The 19,087-nt window shown below is 31.2% G+C and overlaps 1 protein-coding gene and 1 long non-coding RNA gene across 19 annotated transcripts in view; one reads left to right on the top strand and one right to left on the bottom strand.

Annotated features, from left to right (window-relative positions):
- Nucleotides 1-19,087, bottom strand: part of LOC118444503 (uncharacterized) — a 68,419-nt gene that overhangs the window by 26,013 nt on the left and 23,319 nt on the right. For 12 of the 17 annotated variants that reach the window (XR_014981855.1, XR_014981862.1, XR_014981871.1 and 9 more), the window contains exons 14-32: nucleotides 18,928-19,083; nucleotides 18,759-18,857; nucleotides 18,210-18,407; nucleotides 17,941-18,124; nucleotides 16,214-16,318; nucleotides 10,945-11,073; nucleotides 10,734-10,839; nucleotides 7,970-7,987; nucleotides 6,570-6,794; nucleotides 6,306-6,466; nucleotides 6,019-6,230; nucleotides 5,637-5,841; nucleotides 3,275-3,464; nucleotides 3,028-3,163; nucleotides 2,629-2,959; nucleotides 2,316-2,519; nucleotides 1,069-1,310; nucleotides 936-990; nucleotides 327-554 (exon numbers count right to left, since the gene is read on the bottom strand). Coding sequence is in view for 9 of the 17 variants with exons in the window: in XM_085655152.1 (XP_085511278.1) it covers nucleotides 327-554; nucleotides 936-990; nucleotides 1,069-1,310; nucleotides 2,316-2,519; nucleotides 2,629-2,959; nucleotides 3,028-3,163; nucleotides 3,275-3,464; nucleotides 5,637-5,841; nucleotides 6,019-6,230; nucleotides 6,306-6,466; nucleotides 6,570-6,794; nucleotides 7,970-7,987; nucleotides 10,734-10,839; nucleotides 10,945-11,073; nucleotides 16,214-16,318; nucleotides 17,941-18,124; nucleotides 18,210-18,407; nucleotides 18,759-18,857; nucleotides 18,928-19,083 (3,184 nt within the window). In the remaining 8 variants the exon portion in view is untranslated. Of the gene's footprint in view, nucleotides 1-326; nucleotides 555-935; nucleotides 991-1,068; nucleotides 1,311-2,315; nucleotides 2,520-2,628; nucleotides 2,960-3,027; nucleotides 3,164-3,274; nucleotides 3,465-5,636; nucleotides 5,842-6,018; nucleotides 6,231-6,305; nucleotides 6,467-6,569; nucleotides 6,795-7,969; nucleotides 7,988-10,733; nucleotides 10,840-10,944; nucleotides 11,074-11,834; nucleotides 11,896-13,408; nucleotides 14,149-16,213; nucleotides 16,319-17,940; nucleotides 18,125-18,209; nucleotides 18,408-18,758; nucleotides 18,858-18,927; nucleotides 19,084-19,087 lie in introns of those variants that run through there. The other 5 variants (XM_085655193.1, XM_085655268.1, XM_085655555.1 and 2 more) reach the window with 5 other exon arrangements.
- On the top strand, nucleotides 14,279-18,934 carry LOC118444511 (uncharacterized). Of its 2 annotated transcripts, none has more exons than XR_014982031.1 (4): nucleotides 14,279-14,559; nucleotides 15,659-16,337; nucleotides 18,329-18,644; nucleotides 18,729-18,934. It is a non-coding gene; the product is annotated as an uncharacterized LOC118444511 (long non-coding RNA). The 2 variants fall into 2 exon arrangements; XR_014982026.1 differs by lacking the exon at nucleotides 14,279-14,559 and adding an exon at nucleotides 14,566-15,126.

The raw sequence follows: 19,087 nt of genomic DNA, 5'->3' as shown, positions 1-19,087 counted from the left end.
AATATTAATTGTTCAATGATTGAATTATTTTTAAATATATATATATGTATATATATAGTTAACAATTTTTATTATACCAGAAAATTTCGCAATCTGTATAAGTTTCACAGAATTTTATTAATAATTAAATTAATAATCTGTTTTAATTGTACTTTAAAATCAAGCGTGCGTTACCGTATTTGGCTGAACATGCTGCGAAAGTTCGAATAAAATAAGTAGCTGCTCATCAATAGCTTTTCGTTTCCTTTTAATAATAGTATCCTTTTTGCAGATAAAGCACGGCCCCTCAACCCACCAGTTTAGAAGAAATACACTAAATCACTTACCAGAAACAATTTTATTAGCGTCAGCAATCACTCTTTGCCGCTTTTTTTCTTCGTCATCAAGCTCGTCGCGTGACTTTTTGCTCATCGTGTCGGTAACGTGACATTTATGTTCAATGAAATCAGCCATCATATCTCCCAATTCTTTCTCATCACTTGCATATTTATCTTTGACAGGGGTCGAGGTTCCGTTGAATACAGTGCCATTTGCGATTGTGACATGCTGCTTAGCTGTTAAGTGCAAGAAACGTGTTGTGAACGAAGAGCCCAAAATATAACGTGTTAAAATATGTTAAATTATGACGTGATTCATCTGCTAAGTGATGTATTTAAAAAATGGAAGATAACACAAAATCATGATTGAGTAATTACTTAGCGTGCATATATTGTTTGTTAATCACTATTATTTATATCACTTTAAAAACTTAAGATATTTTCTTTCTACTACTTATTATTTTTATTAAGTAATAATTTAAAAAAAATTCATAGTAATATTTCAATTAAGAGAGATAAAAAATTTATGATCATATATTGTAATAAAATTAAATTATAAATATCGTTATTACTTTTTTCACACACTGTTGCTATCATTATTCACAATCTTCTACTTACATCGTTTATCCTGCAAACGACTGATGTTACTAAGCTCTTCTATGGATTCAGATTCCTAGGATTGATTAATATTTCATTATAATATCTGATACTTCGCAATGGTATCACAGGATTTATCGATAATACCGCATACCTTCATTCTATCTGGTTCTTCATAATCAGGGTCCATTTTTGGATCCATAGTTGCATCGCGTCGAAGAGATGTGTCCCTTGAAGGTCCTAACTCTTCTTTCAAGGAGTCAAAACCTGGTTGATCTAACTGAACTCTTGCAACTGCTTTTTCGACATCATCAGTGACAAGTTCTACGTTAAATATACATTTGTTTACAATATCTTCTCGGCCAATTTTATTGAGCGCCTTTTCTAAGGTATTACCTATAAAAAGAATTATATTTATATTGTATTATATGTATGTATGCATTTATATATAATATGCTTAAAGTACAACTACGTAATAAGTATTCATAGCAATGTAATAATACGAAAAATTTCCATTAAATAAATAATATATATACATATTCAAAAATGTTTTCTAACCAACACATTAAAAATAAATATTTATACTCAGAAATTTTTCTCTATAAGTAACGCACAAAACATAAATAAATATTTATATTTAAAAATTTTTTTCTAAGCAACGCACATCTAATAAAACATACCTGAAACTTTGGAAGTGTGAAGACATATCGAAGATGTTTTATGAAATATTAACAAAAGTTCGCTAGTATATAAATTTGTTGTTGGATTTTTGTACTCTTGATATAAAGTTATGTACATCTTAGTTTCTAATTTACAATAACATGCACTGTATAAAAATTATTTTTTTTAAATCACTACTATTTTTTCAGAATGTCACTGATATTAATATCAAAAACAGATAAAATTATTACTAAGTAATTAATATAAATTCTTAAATGAAGAACTAACAAGTAATGAGCAATAAACACGAATAAATTTGACCGTATCCTCTTCGTGTTCTTTAAACTACGCGACTGTTTGTCGTTCCACTGATTGCAGAGACGTTTTGCGTACTTTGTCAGAATAAGATGGAATCATTATAGCGGGAAAGAAAGAAGAAGGAGAAAGAGGAAGAGAGAGAGAGGGAGAGAGAGGGAGAGAGAGAGAGAGTTGTGAGTTATGTCAGGCATAATAATGTAGTATGAGATCATCAACAACGTTACGATTGAGATTCCACACGTCTGAGTCAATCGCAGTGAGCAAATCTTATTTTTTGACCTTGCGTGATGATCGCGCTTCAACGATTATGGTATAATTATGATGCATCTTACTAATTTAGATTTAATTCATTTTACGCCTATTTATATAACTCTACGATGTATATTAGAAATTACAATAATATTTAAGTGTATTTGAACTTACCCGTTGCTTTATTTCCATTACTTTGCCAGACTTTGAACATTGCTGCCGCTTGTTGAGCTGGTTTATCAGGATATTCCTGTTTTATCAAAGAGACATCGTTGGAAGCAATGTTAAGTTCTTCTGCTAATTTTTCCCAGTCCTTGCCTAGTAAATTCGCTATATCCCTTAAACGTATAGTTGCTCTATGTATAGCATCTGGTCGACCTAAAAATAAAGAGAATAAGAAATCTTTACTGAATACGTAATTGATAACAAAAAAAAAATAGTCCTAATTACAATTATAAAAATAAAATAATAAATCATTGTTACATACTGATTCCACCATCGCGTAGAAAACTGTAATTTTTTGATAATTCAAGTAAATCCAATTCTGAAACAGCAGGTTCAGGAGAAATCTTTTCAGGTAACAAAATATTCAATGTACATATCGGTGTTTGTGGCACCTCGCCTTTAGGAACCTTAGGTTCGCTCATAAACATTATTCGACCCATCATATCTGCTGCATCTGGATCTTTTATCCGCGCAGTAAACGGTACTCTATTTTCTTTAAACGCTCTGAATGGTAATTGAAGTTGTTCGCCGCTTTTTAATACTGGTACAAGATTACCCGTAAATTCCATGTATTGAGTTTTACCTTCTAACACCTGCAAACGTACAAAAAAAAAAGATTAAATTTTATTTCTTATCATAATGAAAAGTTTAACGCACTTACTTCAACATCTCTACTCTTCGCAACTTCTGTAAAATGCTCTTGATGTTCAAGAGTTTTATCCTCTTTATCATCAGTCATACAAAATACACGTATCCTGGCCTCCAAAGGATCTATACGTTTCGCAAAGACTACAAATCTATAAATAATATCGAGTAATGTGTTAAAATTGAAAAATACATTCGTCGAAATAAATATAATTATTTTGTTAATAGTTGTTGTTTTGATTCAATATAAATATCAAACGTACTTAGCCATAAATGGTACATGGGTAGCGTGGGTATATAATTCTGTTGCCATTTTTGTCGCTTCCGAAATATTTCGACAGTCCATTAGCCAAAAACGAGCAGATACCGTGGTAGTGAAAGAGACACAATCCTTGACGAAAGTTAATGGTGTAGAACCTGTGACATCCTCCCAGACTGCCCGAGACTGACCCCCTGAACGACATACACGTCAAATCCAATAACATTATTAAAATATGTCCGTGCTAGAAATGCTCAATAACAGTAGTGAAACGTGTGTTTTTATCCGATGCGACCAAAATTAATTACAGTCTTGAATAAATGTGAAAAGAATAAAGTAATTTTTATAATATTGAAATTGTTTTTAATGATTATGAGTGCAAATATGTTGATTTCATTAGCAGATAAAAAGGACAGAAGGATGCTTGACGTAGTTATTTTCGTTTTATAATAAATATGAACAATGATCTTCAGAAATGTCACTTTTCTTGATATACAAAATATGATAAAAATACATTTATATATTATAGGTATAGATATGCTTGTGTGTGTATATATATACACATACACACAAACACACATTTACAAATTGTGTAAAAAATACAAATTTATTAAAACCTGAAAATACATATAGAACAATATATGTACGTATGTGCTTGTAGGAACTTATAAACATTTTGTATTTAATATCGGTCTCTATAAATGTGCTAACGTTACGTGCTATGGATTATTATGTACACAAGACGTATATAATAAAAAAAAGCTTCATTATTTGCATATTTTTATACGCACCAAGTGAGAAAAGGTAATATTTATAATAAATACCTATAAAAAGCAACACGAGTGTATTCCTACTTCAAAGATGTATATTTAAAAGACATCGCACAAATATTAGCGAATTTATTGAAATAATTGAAAAATATAGTGTGATATATTCCATCAAATAATATTTTAATAACGAAAAATGTGATTGAATATGTGATATTTGTTAAACAGCTACGAAGCTTCAGATGAAAATATAAGCGAAAAAGTGTGGTTGTGCGTATGTAATAATTTAATGTAAAAGAAATGCAATTTTTTGCAACATTTCCTCATTGTTAAAATATACTCTAACGTTGAATGCACTTCCACGATTTCAAACAGATACGTATATTTTACAATAAGCACAATGTCAATTAGAGAAATTGAGTTTGAATAAAAGCTTGATATATTAAAGCAATTACCATTCAATTGAATGTGCTGAAACAAAAACTTTTAAGTTAACGCTTACGATGAGCTAAGTAATAAGACTTTGATCTACTTTAATTAATAATCCATACCTAAATGACTCAATCCTAACAATATGCAAGCATTAACAATGAATCACAACAAGATATGTATACAACAATGGTACTCAACGAAATGTTTCTATGGAACATGCAGCTACCATCTCCCTTTTAAATCTCTATCCGAAGGTCTTCGGGATACTGCCACTGGTAACGAGAAAACTTTAAACGATGCATACACTTTCAATAAGAAGATTATAAATTACAGTTGAAAATAATTCACTTGGCTGACACTTACTCGATAGACGAGATCTTCCTCGACCCTTCAGTATCGATATTCCTTTTTTTAAAAAGAGAAAAATCGTTTACGTGTCTGATTTATGCAACTATTAAAAAAAAAAAACTAATTTTTGCAAGCTATTATGAACTAACTGTAAAAGTAAATAATCGTATCGTCTATTATATCGTACGTTTCACATTTCACAAATTAACGAGATTTTTATACATACTATGCGTTTCCCTTCATTAAGTGTACTCAATATTTAAAAAGTTTATATCCTGAGTTATTTGTTTATCTAATTGAAATACTTTATATAAATAATAATATAATATTTGAAAAAACAATTATCTCGCCCGATACCAAAGGGTGAACCGCAGTCAGTGTTTATCAGCTACAGATAAATTATAAATTACTTGGTAAAGAAAAAGAAAAAAGAAAGAAATAAAATATATTGTGATCGCAAATATGAAAACGACATAAGTAGTTTTATATGTGTTACTAAAAATACATAATAGACTATCGTAGAATATAACACTCAAATATCGCAAATGTTATTACATATGTGTATGATATAAAATAAAAAACCGACAGCATGCCGCGCAGTCCCGACGACCTGAGAACAGACGAGATTGCCTACCGACGTTATCATCATGCCTAACTAAACTACAAGTCGATTACTCGAATGCTTAAAAAATCTGACAAGATATATATTTATGACACCCAAATTGATTGCGACATAACGATTTTCAGCAATTTATCGGTAAGAGATTTTCCAGTAAGACGGTACGCTGCTCTACAATATTACGTGCAAGCATATATTACCAGTTATGCTGCACAGGAGCCTTAAAGTCGGTGCATCCCCCGAGTACTGGTTAATCATGCCTTTATTAGCTGCTTGTGGTACCGGTATAGTCAAAGTTATGGGCTTATGGAACTTTCGCCGTCGTGGTTCTACCGTAACTATGGGCGATACTGCGACTCGATTACCTAGTAGTTTTGCTACTAATTCAGCTGGTATAGGATGGGCCTAAACATAAATTCAAATGTCAATACGTCGTCACTTAAATAAGGAATATTCATTATTTTCTACGTCGATGTATCATTTTTTTAATTAATGCGATTTCTTTAAGTATAACGATTACTACATTGCAAATCAACTTCATAATGGCGAAAACAATTTTCCAAATAATATTTGAAATCTTACCTGTAAGCCAACTCTAATCTTTTTGGTCAAAGCTGCAGGTGGAAAGACAGCTTGAACCTGAGGAACGGCTGATGAAGATACAGTACCACCTTCCGGTCCAACTGCATGTACTTCTTGCCTTATGCGAGAGACAACCGCGAAATAATGTGGAAAATCTGCGGTAAGTATCCTTACGATGCGTGACGTTTGGAGATCTTCTAGCTGGCTTAATTCTGAGAAAAGGTAGAATATAAAGGAAAAGATATTAAAACAATCAATGAAGAACCAAGCCTAAAAGAGAAATATACCTTCTCCTTCAAAGCTCTCATTAAGAACATCCTGTACAGCTTCCTCGCTAGCCTCTAGGGTATGTTCGCGCCAAGTTTCTCCATTATCGGAACGTAAGATAACTATTTCTCGTTCCTTTCCTCTTAATGATGCAAAATGTGGCACCTCTATGATAACGGGTCTGGATTTAAAAAAATAAATGGATGATACATTAAAATTTGTATCGAATTAAAAATATAATAGATATGATGGAGATACAATGTTAATTTTGTTTTATAACGTACCCTAAAAATTTAGCACCGACTGGTCCAAGTTCCAAAATACGACTAGCTAAAGCCTCGCCTTCCATTAAAGGAGGCGGATTGGTCAATTTATCTCTCCTTAGGTACCTGCAAGTTACTCGCATCGGCATCGCCGCTTTACGAGGAGGCACGATAACCCGAACTCCACTGTGTCTACATCCCCGCATCGCACCACCCCGTGCGTCGACCAGGAAAGAAACCAGGAAGCTATTGTAGTAGATTGATTTTAGAAAACTCATATTGATAATTCTCTTTGAACGACTTGCCGTAGAATACTATACATCGATATAATATACAAATCTTTAATAAGAATAATAAATAAATAATTTTCTGGATAAACATATGAAACCACAATCGATGTTTCGTTCGTTCCTATTATCCTGAAGAAACATTAAATTTCAAGTTTAATTCCATTGGACATGGAAACCTTGATAATAAAACTTATTTAATTAGTATCGGTTAATTTCTTTTTCCAATACGATATTCGTTACCTTATAATTAATTATATCATAGCCAAATCGCATTGTACGCTAAGCGTGTAGTAATGTGAAAGATTTAATATGCATCGCCAGAGTGATATAGTAATATTATGAAACGCAAAGCAAAAACGAGTCAATCTCAAGAGAATAGATTAGAAATGCGATATGTTTAATATTGTAAAGATTTGATATAATAAATATGTATATGTATGTGCTTTTCGAATTTAATACGAATAACAAATCAGACAAAATTTAAATGAATCTCCGTATTTATCATATGTATTGATCTTTTTACGAATGTTTCTTTGAAAGAGTTTCATTCTGATCGATAAAGTGAATATTAAATAAGACATATAATAATAACGACAAGGATAAGCTATACGAAAAGCTAAGCACTATAACTTTTATTTTTATTTTTTTTGCTTTTTTTTTAAACAAATGAAGCTGCAAGCTAAACAAAATGTCACACCAATGAACTATATGAAAACATTGATAAGGTAAATTGTTAAAAATATAAAAAAGTATCAATTGAAAATTCATTCCAACAATTTTTATATACGAATGACTAATGATACCAGAGAAGAAAGATCATTTGATTGAATTTGTATGATATACGTTAGCTGTAGGCAACGTTTTTACAGCGAATACATAAATCGATAAAATAGAATTCTAATAAAACTTTTTTAATAAGTATTTTACTCGAACGATCGACATCGTTTCGTAATTCCTCTTTTGGTATGTGTTCGCTGCTAGACGAACTATGTTTATCTAAAATGTCATTAAAAATCTTCGACTACAGGGGTAATGTGCAGCAGGAATGAAAGTGTTGAACGCATGAAAGTACAATTCAGGAGTATAACATCTAATAGCAGAAGCTAATAGATTCAAGTGAAGATCACTTACTTTCTCCATTGTGGGATTCTGCGAGTAGCGCAAATAAAATAACAGAGGATCGGAAACAAAATAAAAAACGCGTTAGTATTCATTCGTTCTATAAATATGACGATGAATAAAAAAAAAGAGAGAGATAGAGAAAGAGAGAAAGAGAGAGATGAGATCATGATTATTATATTCTGCCACAACTTTACAGATTTTCGAACGTTTTAATATATCAGCGGATAGTTAATGAATCACTTAAGTATTCCTTAAAATATTCTCAATTAATAATCGCTGATCACTTCGAAAACCCGTAATAATCACACGCAAACCATTTGTATATTGTACACATTGCGGAAGGGAGAAATAACAATAATAATTATGTATTATAGTAGAGACGCGTGAAGTAACACATCACTCACACTATGCGAAAAATAGACATACATTGGGACTGCAACGTAAGAGGAACGATTTCGAAATCTGCCTGATATGCTGTTAATTGAAATCATTCATAAAAATACATATATATATATATATATATATATATGTATATATATGTATATATATGTATATATATGTATATTTGTATATATATATATATATATATATATATTGTAATATATATATATATATATATTTATATATATATACACACAAATTTATACGTATATAAATTTACATTTATATATTATTTATAATATATAAATTTTTATGTGATTAGTATATCCAAATTTACGACAAGAATATATAAACATTTTCTATCAAAAATGAAATTCTATTAATCCCTAAATAATGTATATAGAAAATTTTTTTTCTATTTTATTATCATCATCATCACCACTACCATCATCATCATCATCATCATCATCATCATCATCATCATCATCATCATCATCATTATCATTATCATTATTACTATTATTATTATTATTATTAGCAGCATAAAAGACGACAGATCCCGTTTATGCGCATAACATAGCTGAACAAAAAATAATTTTACTAATATATATCTGCACGAGCAACAGCCGTTTTAAAGATTAATATTCCATTATTTTTCTTTTCTTTAGAATTCACGACGGATGAACGATTCTTCTTTTTGTAATAATCAAGAGATAACTTAGCCACAGTAATTTATGTAATCGGTCGCGGTAAAAATGATTTGCCATGTGCAAAAGGTTATGTGAAAAATACATTTTTTATTATTCATATCATTTCCGACGTTAAAACGAAAACATTCTCTATGACCTTAATTTAACTTAAACACATTGCGTACTATTTTCATTGATAATTTCAATCGATATAAATATGTGCTTGATTTAACGTCAGGTATAAAAAAATGTTATATATTTTATCATAGAGAATGCTATTAAAATATTTACGATATATGCACGTGTAATCTCTGACAGAAAACAATAGGAAAAAATTGTGTATTACATCAAGCACGTGAGTTGTATATAATAAAAACGGAATGGTATACCTGTCCCTCCACATTCCTTGTCCTTTTGACACAGTACCGAGAACAGCCAGCGATGTAATTAGGAACTCTATAGAGGCACTAATCTCGGAAGAAAACCGTGTATGATTATCGACAATTGTTTTATTTCATGCACATGCTTAATGTTCTGTTTGTAATCGTGCAGTTCACGTTTTGTTCTTAGAACCTTTTGTAATTGATGCAATAATGCCAAATGTCTTTCTCGAAACTCATAAAATTGTGCTTCATAATATACTCGAAACAATCAAACTCAACATTTTGGAAATAGAATTATATGACGTAAGTTCTTCCACAGACATAAACCTATATTAGAGATTCAATCGGTGCGTATTAGTTAAAACGATATATATACGATACTAAACGAAATTATTATCGTGTTATCGAAAAGAATCGTTCATCACAAAATTATGAATATTTCATGCTAAATTGCTACATCGTTTAACAATGCTACGGGCAAGACAAGCGGCAAAATAAAAACACGTATGAATGCAAAGGTGTAAACGGAACAACTGGCTTTCATTTAACTAACTAACGAATTGCGTTAAAGTATCGATGAATCGCGATGTTTTATACATAGAAGAAGTGATATGATATATGCAAGGATATAATGAATATTTTCTTTTTAACGTATTATACGCGTTGTTTTCTTTTTCCTTATATATTTCTTGAATTTCGAAATATTCATCAATTAATTTAATCAATCAATTTATTCTGATACGATTAGTTTAACTTCGTAACATGATCTTTCATGTGTCTAATAAATGTCTATAAACATCGATAATATCGCCAGTTATAGCTTAAGAGAGAAATTAGAAGTAAACTAGAAGATAAATTACATAGCAACCAATAATTTGAGGATTAGTTAGAGCAGGATACTTTCATCAACACACACCGTATCACACTATAATACACAACATTATTGTTTCTTTATAATCAACACTATACCATTACGGCACGAGAGTACGCTAATATACGAGATGCAGTATTTTATGCATGTTTCTGGCATCGATATAAATATTTTTAATTTTTATCGCCCAAGAATTTGCCAACGGTACTTAATCGCCGTGTGTACAAAGTTTTTATAAATACACACGCGCTTCTCAAGTCTTTATTTCTATATATACTTTCATAACTTATTTGTTATAATCAATACTTAAATTTATTTTTTTTATATGATCGAATAATATGTAACTACTAATAATAATACAGCTTATTGAAATTTGTCATACTAATTTTAATAAATTAGCTAATTCTCATTATAAAGTATATAACGAAATAATATAAATCGATACATACCCAACGTGAACTGGATGCCTATTGATATCTATATTGTCCGGCTTGAGAATTGCGGCATTTGAACGTTGACAATTTTCCTTGGTGATCATTTCTGTTATTGTAGGAGCTAGAAAGATGTAAACAAGAGGAAATAGAAATGCTGTTTGCGATAATAATATTTCTCGTTGTTGAACGACTTTAAAAGGTAAAAGAAAATTATCTTTTAGCATACCTCCAGCATGTCGATTATCTCTCTCATCATCCGTCACATTGACACGCATGGAATCGTCTCCCATAGATTTCATATCATCAACAGTCATGTAACGGTATTGATGTTGGTCGCTGAGCATTGGATCTTCACCTATAGAAACGAACAATAACATCTTTATTATGGATTACGCTATATTTGTCAAAATGTTCTACGTTAGAATGAATAAAAAATGATAGATTATAAATATCGTATGAGTAATACGATGTCACGATAACATAATAAAGTCGTATGCACTAATATAAAATGTATGGACATGATTATGCCTGCAAAGGAAATAAATAATATCATTGCCAATAAAATCATTAGGAATAAGCCAGAAAAAGCGAGATCAGAATTGTAACGTTCGAAGGACTTTCCAAGTGATTAATTTTTCTTTATCATATTTTTTTTAACAAAGAAAAGAACACGTCGAGTTCTCCTTTTTCTTCTTTCCTTCCTTATCTCCGTTTGTTTAATCTTGTAACTGTTTACTCTAAGTATATTGATCAAATCTCTGTCGCTTAAGATAGAAAACAATGAAGTACATCATACTTCTGTAATTCGCCAAAATTATCTATCGTCGAATCGTTAAATAAAAGACAGTCAGTATGAGTGGTAACTCATTTTTCACACGAACGATGTAAAATCTTCCCACATTTGCAATTGCATATTATCAGATATTCTTGAAAGAATATAGGCCACAATTATTCAATAGATGGACAACCCACAAATTCACCGCCCACATCTAATATTATCGGCATAAAAGCAAATTATTCTTCGCACTTGTGTGTGTTAAAGCATGTAAGATGTAGTAATATCTAAAAATAAAGACAAACAACATTATGCTGAGTTAATCGAGCATATGAAAAGACCTTGAACCGTCGATGCTACGCGATGATTGCTGTCAAATAATCTCATTTTTCTTCGTCTTTTTTTCCCGTCCTTTTTTCGTACAATTGCTACGTAATTTTGAAACGATATATACTTAATGAATAGAACGATATTAGTTCGAGTTTTCTTTGGAAAAGCTTTCGGGTAACTGTTGCGGAACTAGCTCGAAATCTGAAGTCGTCCACACATTTAGATATGTTTAACTTTATGAACGATATGAACGTAACCGTAACATAGAAACGCTAATTTTACCATCGTTCAAGGACACGTGCTATTGAAACGGTCCTGTTCTAAGACGATTCTATCTACAAAACAGCCAATCTTATAGCCAGTGACCTATATCTTCTGGAGAGTTCGCGCGCTAATCATCTCTAGGAAGATCAGCTATGTAATCGTATCAAATCTCGTTGAATAAGGATGATCTGAAGCGTCATAGACGAAAATAGTCTAATAATAATCTACGAAAAGAGTATATTATTTATAGAGTATGTTATATTATATTATATTATATTATATTATATTATATTATATTATATTATATTATATTATATTATATTATATTATTATATTAGATTATATTATTATAGCTTTTAATAATACGTTTAGCGTCATCAAATTTTGTTATTGATTTGGAAAAAAAAATTAAAAGTCACGGTTGGATGAATTTCACATTCGTATTCTTAGTCATTGTTGTATGTAATATTTCTTATGTCATTTTAATACAACCGTCTGTTTCATCGTTATGTCGTATTCACGTAACATACTGCATATTTCTCTTCCTATAAACTTAATTAGATATAATAACTTCTTGTCACTTTTCTGAATGCATATACACGCTATTCATATACTTGTATTATTACCAATGTGACTATATTATATCTTCTTTACTTATTCTACTTATTCATTTTGTGGTAAACAAAAAATATATACAAGTAAAAATATGTATATATTTCTATCGTCATTAATGTTCGTAAAACCACTAGAGGATTTAGTCGATATAGCAAAATAGCAACTATTTGATACTATAACGTAATTCGTAGTACGAGGTGGTCATGGCTTAATATAAAACGAATTGTTTGTGTCTGAAAGATTGGTGCTATAGTTTGTCCTTGTCTTGCGCTTACGTTTATATTTGCAATGCAGAACGCATGTCTGTGCCATTGTTACAGTATACTTCCGTTGTATATATATATATATATACACCCAGAAGGAATATTTAAATTTTATTAATGAGCGCAAGCCTTTAAAACAAAATCACATTGGTTCCATATCCATTTATATTATGTAATATACAGAAAACGATTTTCGATATGCATTTAACCAACTATTTATAATCTAAGAAAAAAAAACAAGTGAAAGAAACGCATACTTCCTTTCGATCGTTGAATGAACGTCAAATACGAATGGCGCGAAAGTTTTGAAATTTTGAAGAACATATACGTGTTAATTCATCGTGAATGATTAAGAAAAGCATAATGACAAACGTGCGTATAATGACCGTGCATAAAATAATGTGCATGAAACGAAATAACACCCAGGATAATTGTATATTTACATATTATGTCGCTGTTCCTGCTGCGTGCACACCCGCAGCATGTCATCCCTTTTGATTCTTTTCTCTTTGCCTTTCCCTTTGCCATTTTGAACGAAAGAACGACGTTGACGTTTAAGAAAACGAAATTAAGAAAATAAAAAATAAAACAGTAGGAAAACTAGAAATAACGAGGAGCGTCGCTTATATTGTCTTGTGCTTTGGTAATAAGTGAACTGGTGCACTGTTACGAGGTAACATACAGTGCACAATAAGTACTCTGTACAGTCAACGCCATATACGATGGTATAGAGACAATTTAGAGGCGGTACGAGTTACGTGTGCCTCATAATTATTACATCACTGATTATTCGCAATTGTGCGTAGTATCCCTTTGATCCGTAGATAGAATGATCATCGTCGATCTTTTTACGATCGTTTGAGCATCCTAGTTGTTTTATTTTTTTTATCACCGAATATTTTGATAAAACAATCTTTGCGAGAAAGACGATATCGTTGAAACGAATTAAATTATTCTTATGATCACCTTGTCGTCTAGGATTTTAAAGGAATCTTGATCTCCTTAGATCAAGATATTTTTGAAGTGAATTTCTGTTTATTTCTTTATCTCGTGACAAATCAGATATGCCTCGTCCAACAGAATAAAATGTTGGAACTGTAAAATCGATGAAATTTTTTCACCGTAGAAAATACATTCGGAACGCTTTCTCTTTGACACACTTCCGATACAACGTTTGCATCCGCGGGGGTCAGGAACAGCGACTGTTTTGAGATTAATACAAGTTCGACGTAAGACTACCGCTAGAAACGTGACCTCATTCCATGAATCATCAATTTTATAATAGTCACTGCCTTCGAGTTTTCCCGCCAATTTATTTACACGCCGCGAGGTATCGCCGTTGCCTGTTCACCGCTCATCGTTGAAACAACAATCGTAATTTCTACTCTTTAACTCACATTTTCTTGAGATCTATTATTTACATCTACAGCGGCAAGATAAGGAAGATTTTGTGAAAAATGTGCACCGTTCCTAACAAAAATCATACGTGCGTACGTACATATGTATGATAGGTACATTAAAAGACGTCTATTTATTTCGTGTTTATTGATTGAATAATTTAAGATCGATCAATTCGAAATAAATATCTAATGAGGTATGGATATAATTACAATTATTACAAGATATATTGGCGTCTGACAAGAGTCCCTATCCGAAAAATCCCGATCGAACGCAAATCTTACTTCGCAAACGTCAGTGACAGATATAAACTGGAAATATAAATTACGAAAGATAATCGCTTGATAGGTTGAAATAAAAAAAAAGGAAAAGAAAGAAAAAAATCAACCGGCGCCGTATTGATGTTATATAAATTCGAGTGATATTTCCGTCTTGGATCGCGTTTGGCAATCGGCCAAAAGACGACGAGCTTAAACTGACTATTGCACCGATGAGTAGCAAACTCTCAACGAAATGCATGTCGTGTCTGCTGCATGTTGCATAACAGGTAGCCGAAGTAGAGTGCATATCATAGACCATAGCGTATGAGTACGATGATGATGACAATGAAATGTCAAAACCGAGTAACGAGCAAGCTAATCTACGTTTATTCCTACCAACTGCTATAATGATCGCACTACTCGTTATTATGTTAATTGCATTAACGACGGGAGCGCGGCCTATTTCGTTAATCGTACAATATGTAAAATTCTAACAAGAGGATGTAAGGTTTTTTGCCATATGTACTTTAACGAACATCTCCGTTCATTGATTTCGATTCAAATGCATATTCGTGTAAAATATTTTCTTATTTTTTTTCTTTTCTTTTCTTTTTATTTTCCTGTTTCTTCATTCCAACACGTACTCCGATAATTTAAATACTTCGTTGAATATAATCAAACGACTTCTAACGTATTATCACGCATCGTTTATGTTATATTTACATAGATATATACAATTCGAGTGAATCCAAATACGAATGAGCTCTATCTTATTGAAAAACTATTCGCATTCATTCGTAATGTCAATAGGGTAATATTAAAATAAATTAATCAGTGCATCAAATAACCAAATCATACTACTGTACATTACTATTAACGAGATTTAACAACTTTCGACATAGGTAAAACATCTATTAGAGAATCAACAACTTCTGACATAAGTAAAACAACTAAAAAACTAAAATCGATTACGTCTACTTATCATTATTAGAATCAAATAATACAAATGGTAAAAATTTTTTTTTTCACAAAAAGGTCCCAGAAAAATAAATCCAATACCAAGGTTAGCAGAGAATAGGTAAATAATGCATAAGATGGAATGGTCGTTTCGAGTTATAAGGGATCAAAAAAGTACATGGAAAGGGAATGCTGAAACGATGTACCAGACGATTTATGAGCTAAGAATTTCAAAGATGGATGAAAATATTACGAAATGACCCACGGCACGCAGTTTTGAGAGTGTATGTGTGTACGGTTTGTGTAGAAAGAGAGAGAGAGAGAAAGAGAGAGAAAGAGAGAGAAAGAGAGAGAAAGAGGGGGGAGAGAAGGAGAAAGAGAGAAGGACAGAGGGAGAGAGAAGGAGGGAGGGAGGAAGAAAGGAAGGAGAGAGAAAGAGAGAGAAAAAAAGAGAAAGAGAGAGAGAGAGAGAGAAAGAGAGAAAGAGAGAGAGAAAGAGAGAGAGAGAAAGAGAGAGAGAGAAAGAGAGAGAGAGAAAGAGAGAGAGAAAGAGAGAGAGAGAAAGAGAGAGAGAGAAAGAGAGAGAGAGAAAGAGAGAGAGAGAGTATGTGGCACAGAAAACAGAGAACTTACGGGTATAGGTCATTTGGCCCTGGTAGTAAGAAGGAAGATACACGTGTTGCGCGTGTGGAGGCTGCCCGTACACATTCATAGCTGCTATGCCGATTTCATCACCACCTACATTATACGCCGGCGAGTAAGGTCATTTTTTAACAAAACCCTAATTTTGCACCATCAAACATTGTTTCTATATCTCGTTATCACTGGGTTGTTAGTCTTCGTATAGTTAGTGTTAAACCAAAATATATATCTTCGCTGAAACTGCTATGAAGAACTTCATTTGTAATATATATTAGCAAGTAACTAATATTGTTTTTATATAATATATGATATTTATCTATAAAATAATATTGATTAATATCTAAGTATAAATTATTTAATTAATATTTAAAAAACGTTAAAAAGAATCATTGAAAAAATCTTCTTCTATAATATTTTAAGAATATGCATGTATATGTATAATTATTTACTTTTTTCAAATCCTATATTTTATTCATACTATATACTTTTTACTGTAAGGCAAGACCACATATTTACAACTATTCTTGCTGCTATAACGAAGCTTAAAAGTTTTACATAATAGTAATAAAGTAAAGATAATGCCTATACGTTATTTTAAATATTTATAGCTTAGATATTTGCAGAATTCAATGCGAAATAGATGTATTTACACAAATGGAAAAAATATAATTTGAATACACATTATCTGGAAGACTTATTTAACAACCCAGCGAGTATATGCTAGATACATGCTCTTGCGAAATAAATGCAAAAGAAACGCAATAAAAACAAGCAAAGAAAAATACCAGTTAGCTTTTTGATAATAACTCTACAGTTTCGACAAAGAAACCGATGAAATAATAACGTAACATATTTGTAAATGTATTTATATATATATATATATATATATATATATATATATATATATACATAAATAAATAAATAAATATGTATATATGTATGTATGTATGTATATTATATTGTATAAAGTTGAGTAATTTGAACCTATCCCTGCTACCTCATGTTGCCTGTTCCATCGTAACTAAACGGGTTGGGAAAAGGATACGAGTATCTATGAGGATATTCACATAAAGATAATAGTTTCATAAGCTAAGAAGACATGTATTACCCATGCTTCATAATTTAAACTACACTATTTCTCCTCATGCCATGCAAGAATGTGTATATAATTTTAGAAAGCTTACTTGATAATTCATTTAGTATTTTCATGCAATAGTTTGGAAGAAACATTTGTTAATTCCAATAATGTACATATTATGTTTAACAAATCAAAATATTCATTAATCTTGGAAATGCACGGATAATGTTTAATGTACACATTTATAAAAAAGAGATTCAATAAAATAATATGTTATTATCAATATAGGATTTTCTTTATAAGAATTATGCAACATGCATCAAAATTTAAATCCAAATAAGATTTATACAGTAATGGACATCTTCTATTATTACAAAAAGTCCTTTCTCTAAATATTCCTATTTCTTTGATTATCCAACATATATTTTGTAAAATGCTATCAATAGCAAACTATATTCAACATATATATTTAAAAACTGTACAAGGTCATATTCTCAATGCCTTCATTATCAAATTGAAAAAGATATTAGTCTTTCTTAATTCAATTTTCAAATAAGATTATATATTTTAATATGCATATATTGCAATAAGTGCCTATTAAGCAAGAACAGATTGTCAGAAAAATGAACTATATACTCACCACCTTCATCTTCACTGTCGCTCATGAATGTTTCTTGCATAGATTCAGGTGCTTGTACTCTGTATTTCTCTTCAATAGTGATAGTATGTGTCGTGGTAATAATAGTTTCTGTTACAACCTTTAGAGTTTCGATAACACTGATATAACCAAGTTTTTGTGCAATATCCAAAGCAGTTTGTCCATTCTGTAAAACGTAAAACAGCTGTATTTTAATAATTTGCACAAAAGCATTGCCTTGTATATCGAAAATTGTACTTTTAGCTACTTACATTGGTTACAGCATTTGGCTTAGCTTTACTTTCTAACAGTAAATTAATAACCAGCGTGTGGCCCTGCTGTGCAGCTTGATGTAACGGCGTATAACCAGCATTGGTATTGTTATCAACAGTTGCACCAGAGCGCAAAAGGAATCGTACCATTGCTGCCTGACCAAAATGAGCTGCAACGTGCAATGGTGTGTAACCAGCCTGAAACAAATACACCGTTTGATATAAAAATAACATTTGCAAGATAAAATTTGTTTTTGAAAAATAAAAAAAAATAAAAATAAAAGTATTTACTATCTCTATAAAGACAATAGAATCAAGTGGACAAGTCGAATACTGAGAGAAAACAATACAAAAACACAACCTAGAACTATTTAAAAGTACTTGTTATGTCTCTAATGATAATTGAATTATAATGACAATGTTATTAGTATAACCGTGAGTATATTTTTTTTACAGTCAGTTATAGTATTTATCTATAGTGCCATTGATCTTTCACTAATTGTATTATTCTTTTCATAGCACAAATGTTGATAAACATAACTACATTACCTTTGTTTTAACATCAATCTGTGCACCATTCTTTACGAGAATAGAAGCAACATTGACTTTATCCTCTTGTGCGCATAAGTGTAACGGCGTAAGACCATTCTGTAAAGATAAATAAATAATAGAATAAATAAATAATAGAATAACAAATTTCTCAATGATGCGGTTATACCTTCGCTTTATGATTTGTGTCTGCCTTGTGTTCGATAAGCAAAGTTGACATATCAGTATGTCCTTCTTGTGCACTTAAATGTAATGGTGTAAATCCTGCTTTTGATTCTGCATTCGCTTTTGCACCATATTCCAATAATGTGGTTGCAATGTCCATCTGT

Source organism: Vespa mandarinia, chromosome 1 (assembly GCF_050613455.1).
Source record: "Vespa mandarinia isolate Hongniang chromosome 1, ASM5061345v1, whole genome shotgun sequence".
Taxonomy (NCBI): Eukaryota; Metazoa; Arthropoda; class Insecta; order Hymenoptera; family Vespidae; genus Vespa; species Vespa mandarinia.
The sequence above is the reverse complement of the archived record's forward strand: the minus strand, read 5'-3'. Positions and strand labels throughout refer to the sequence as shown.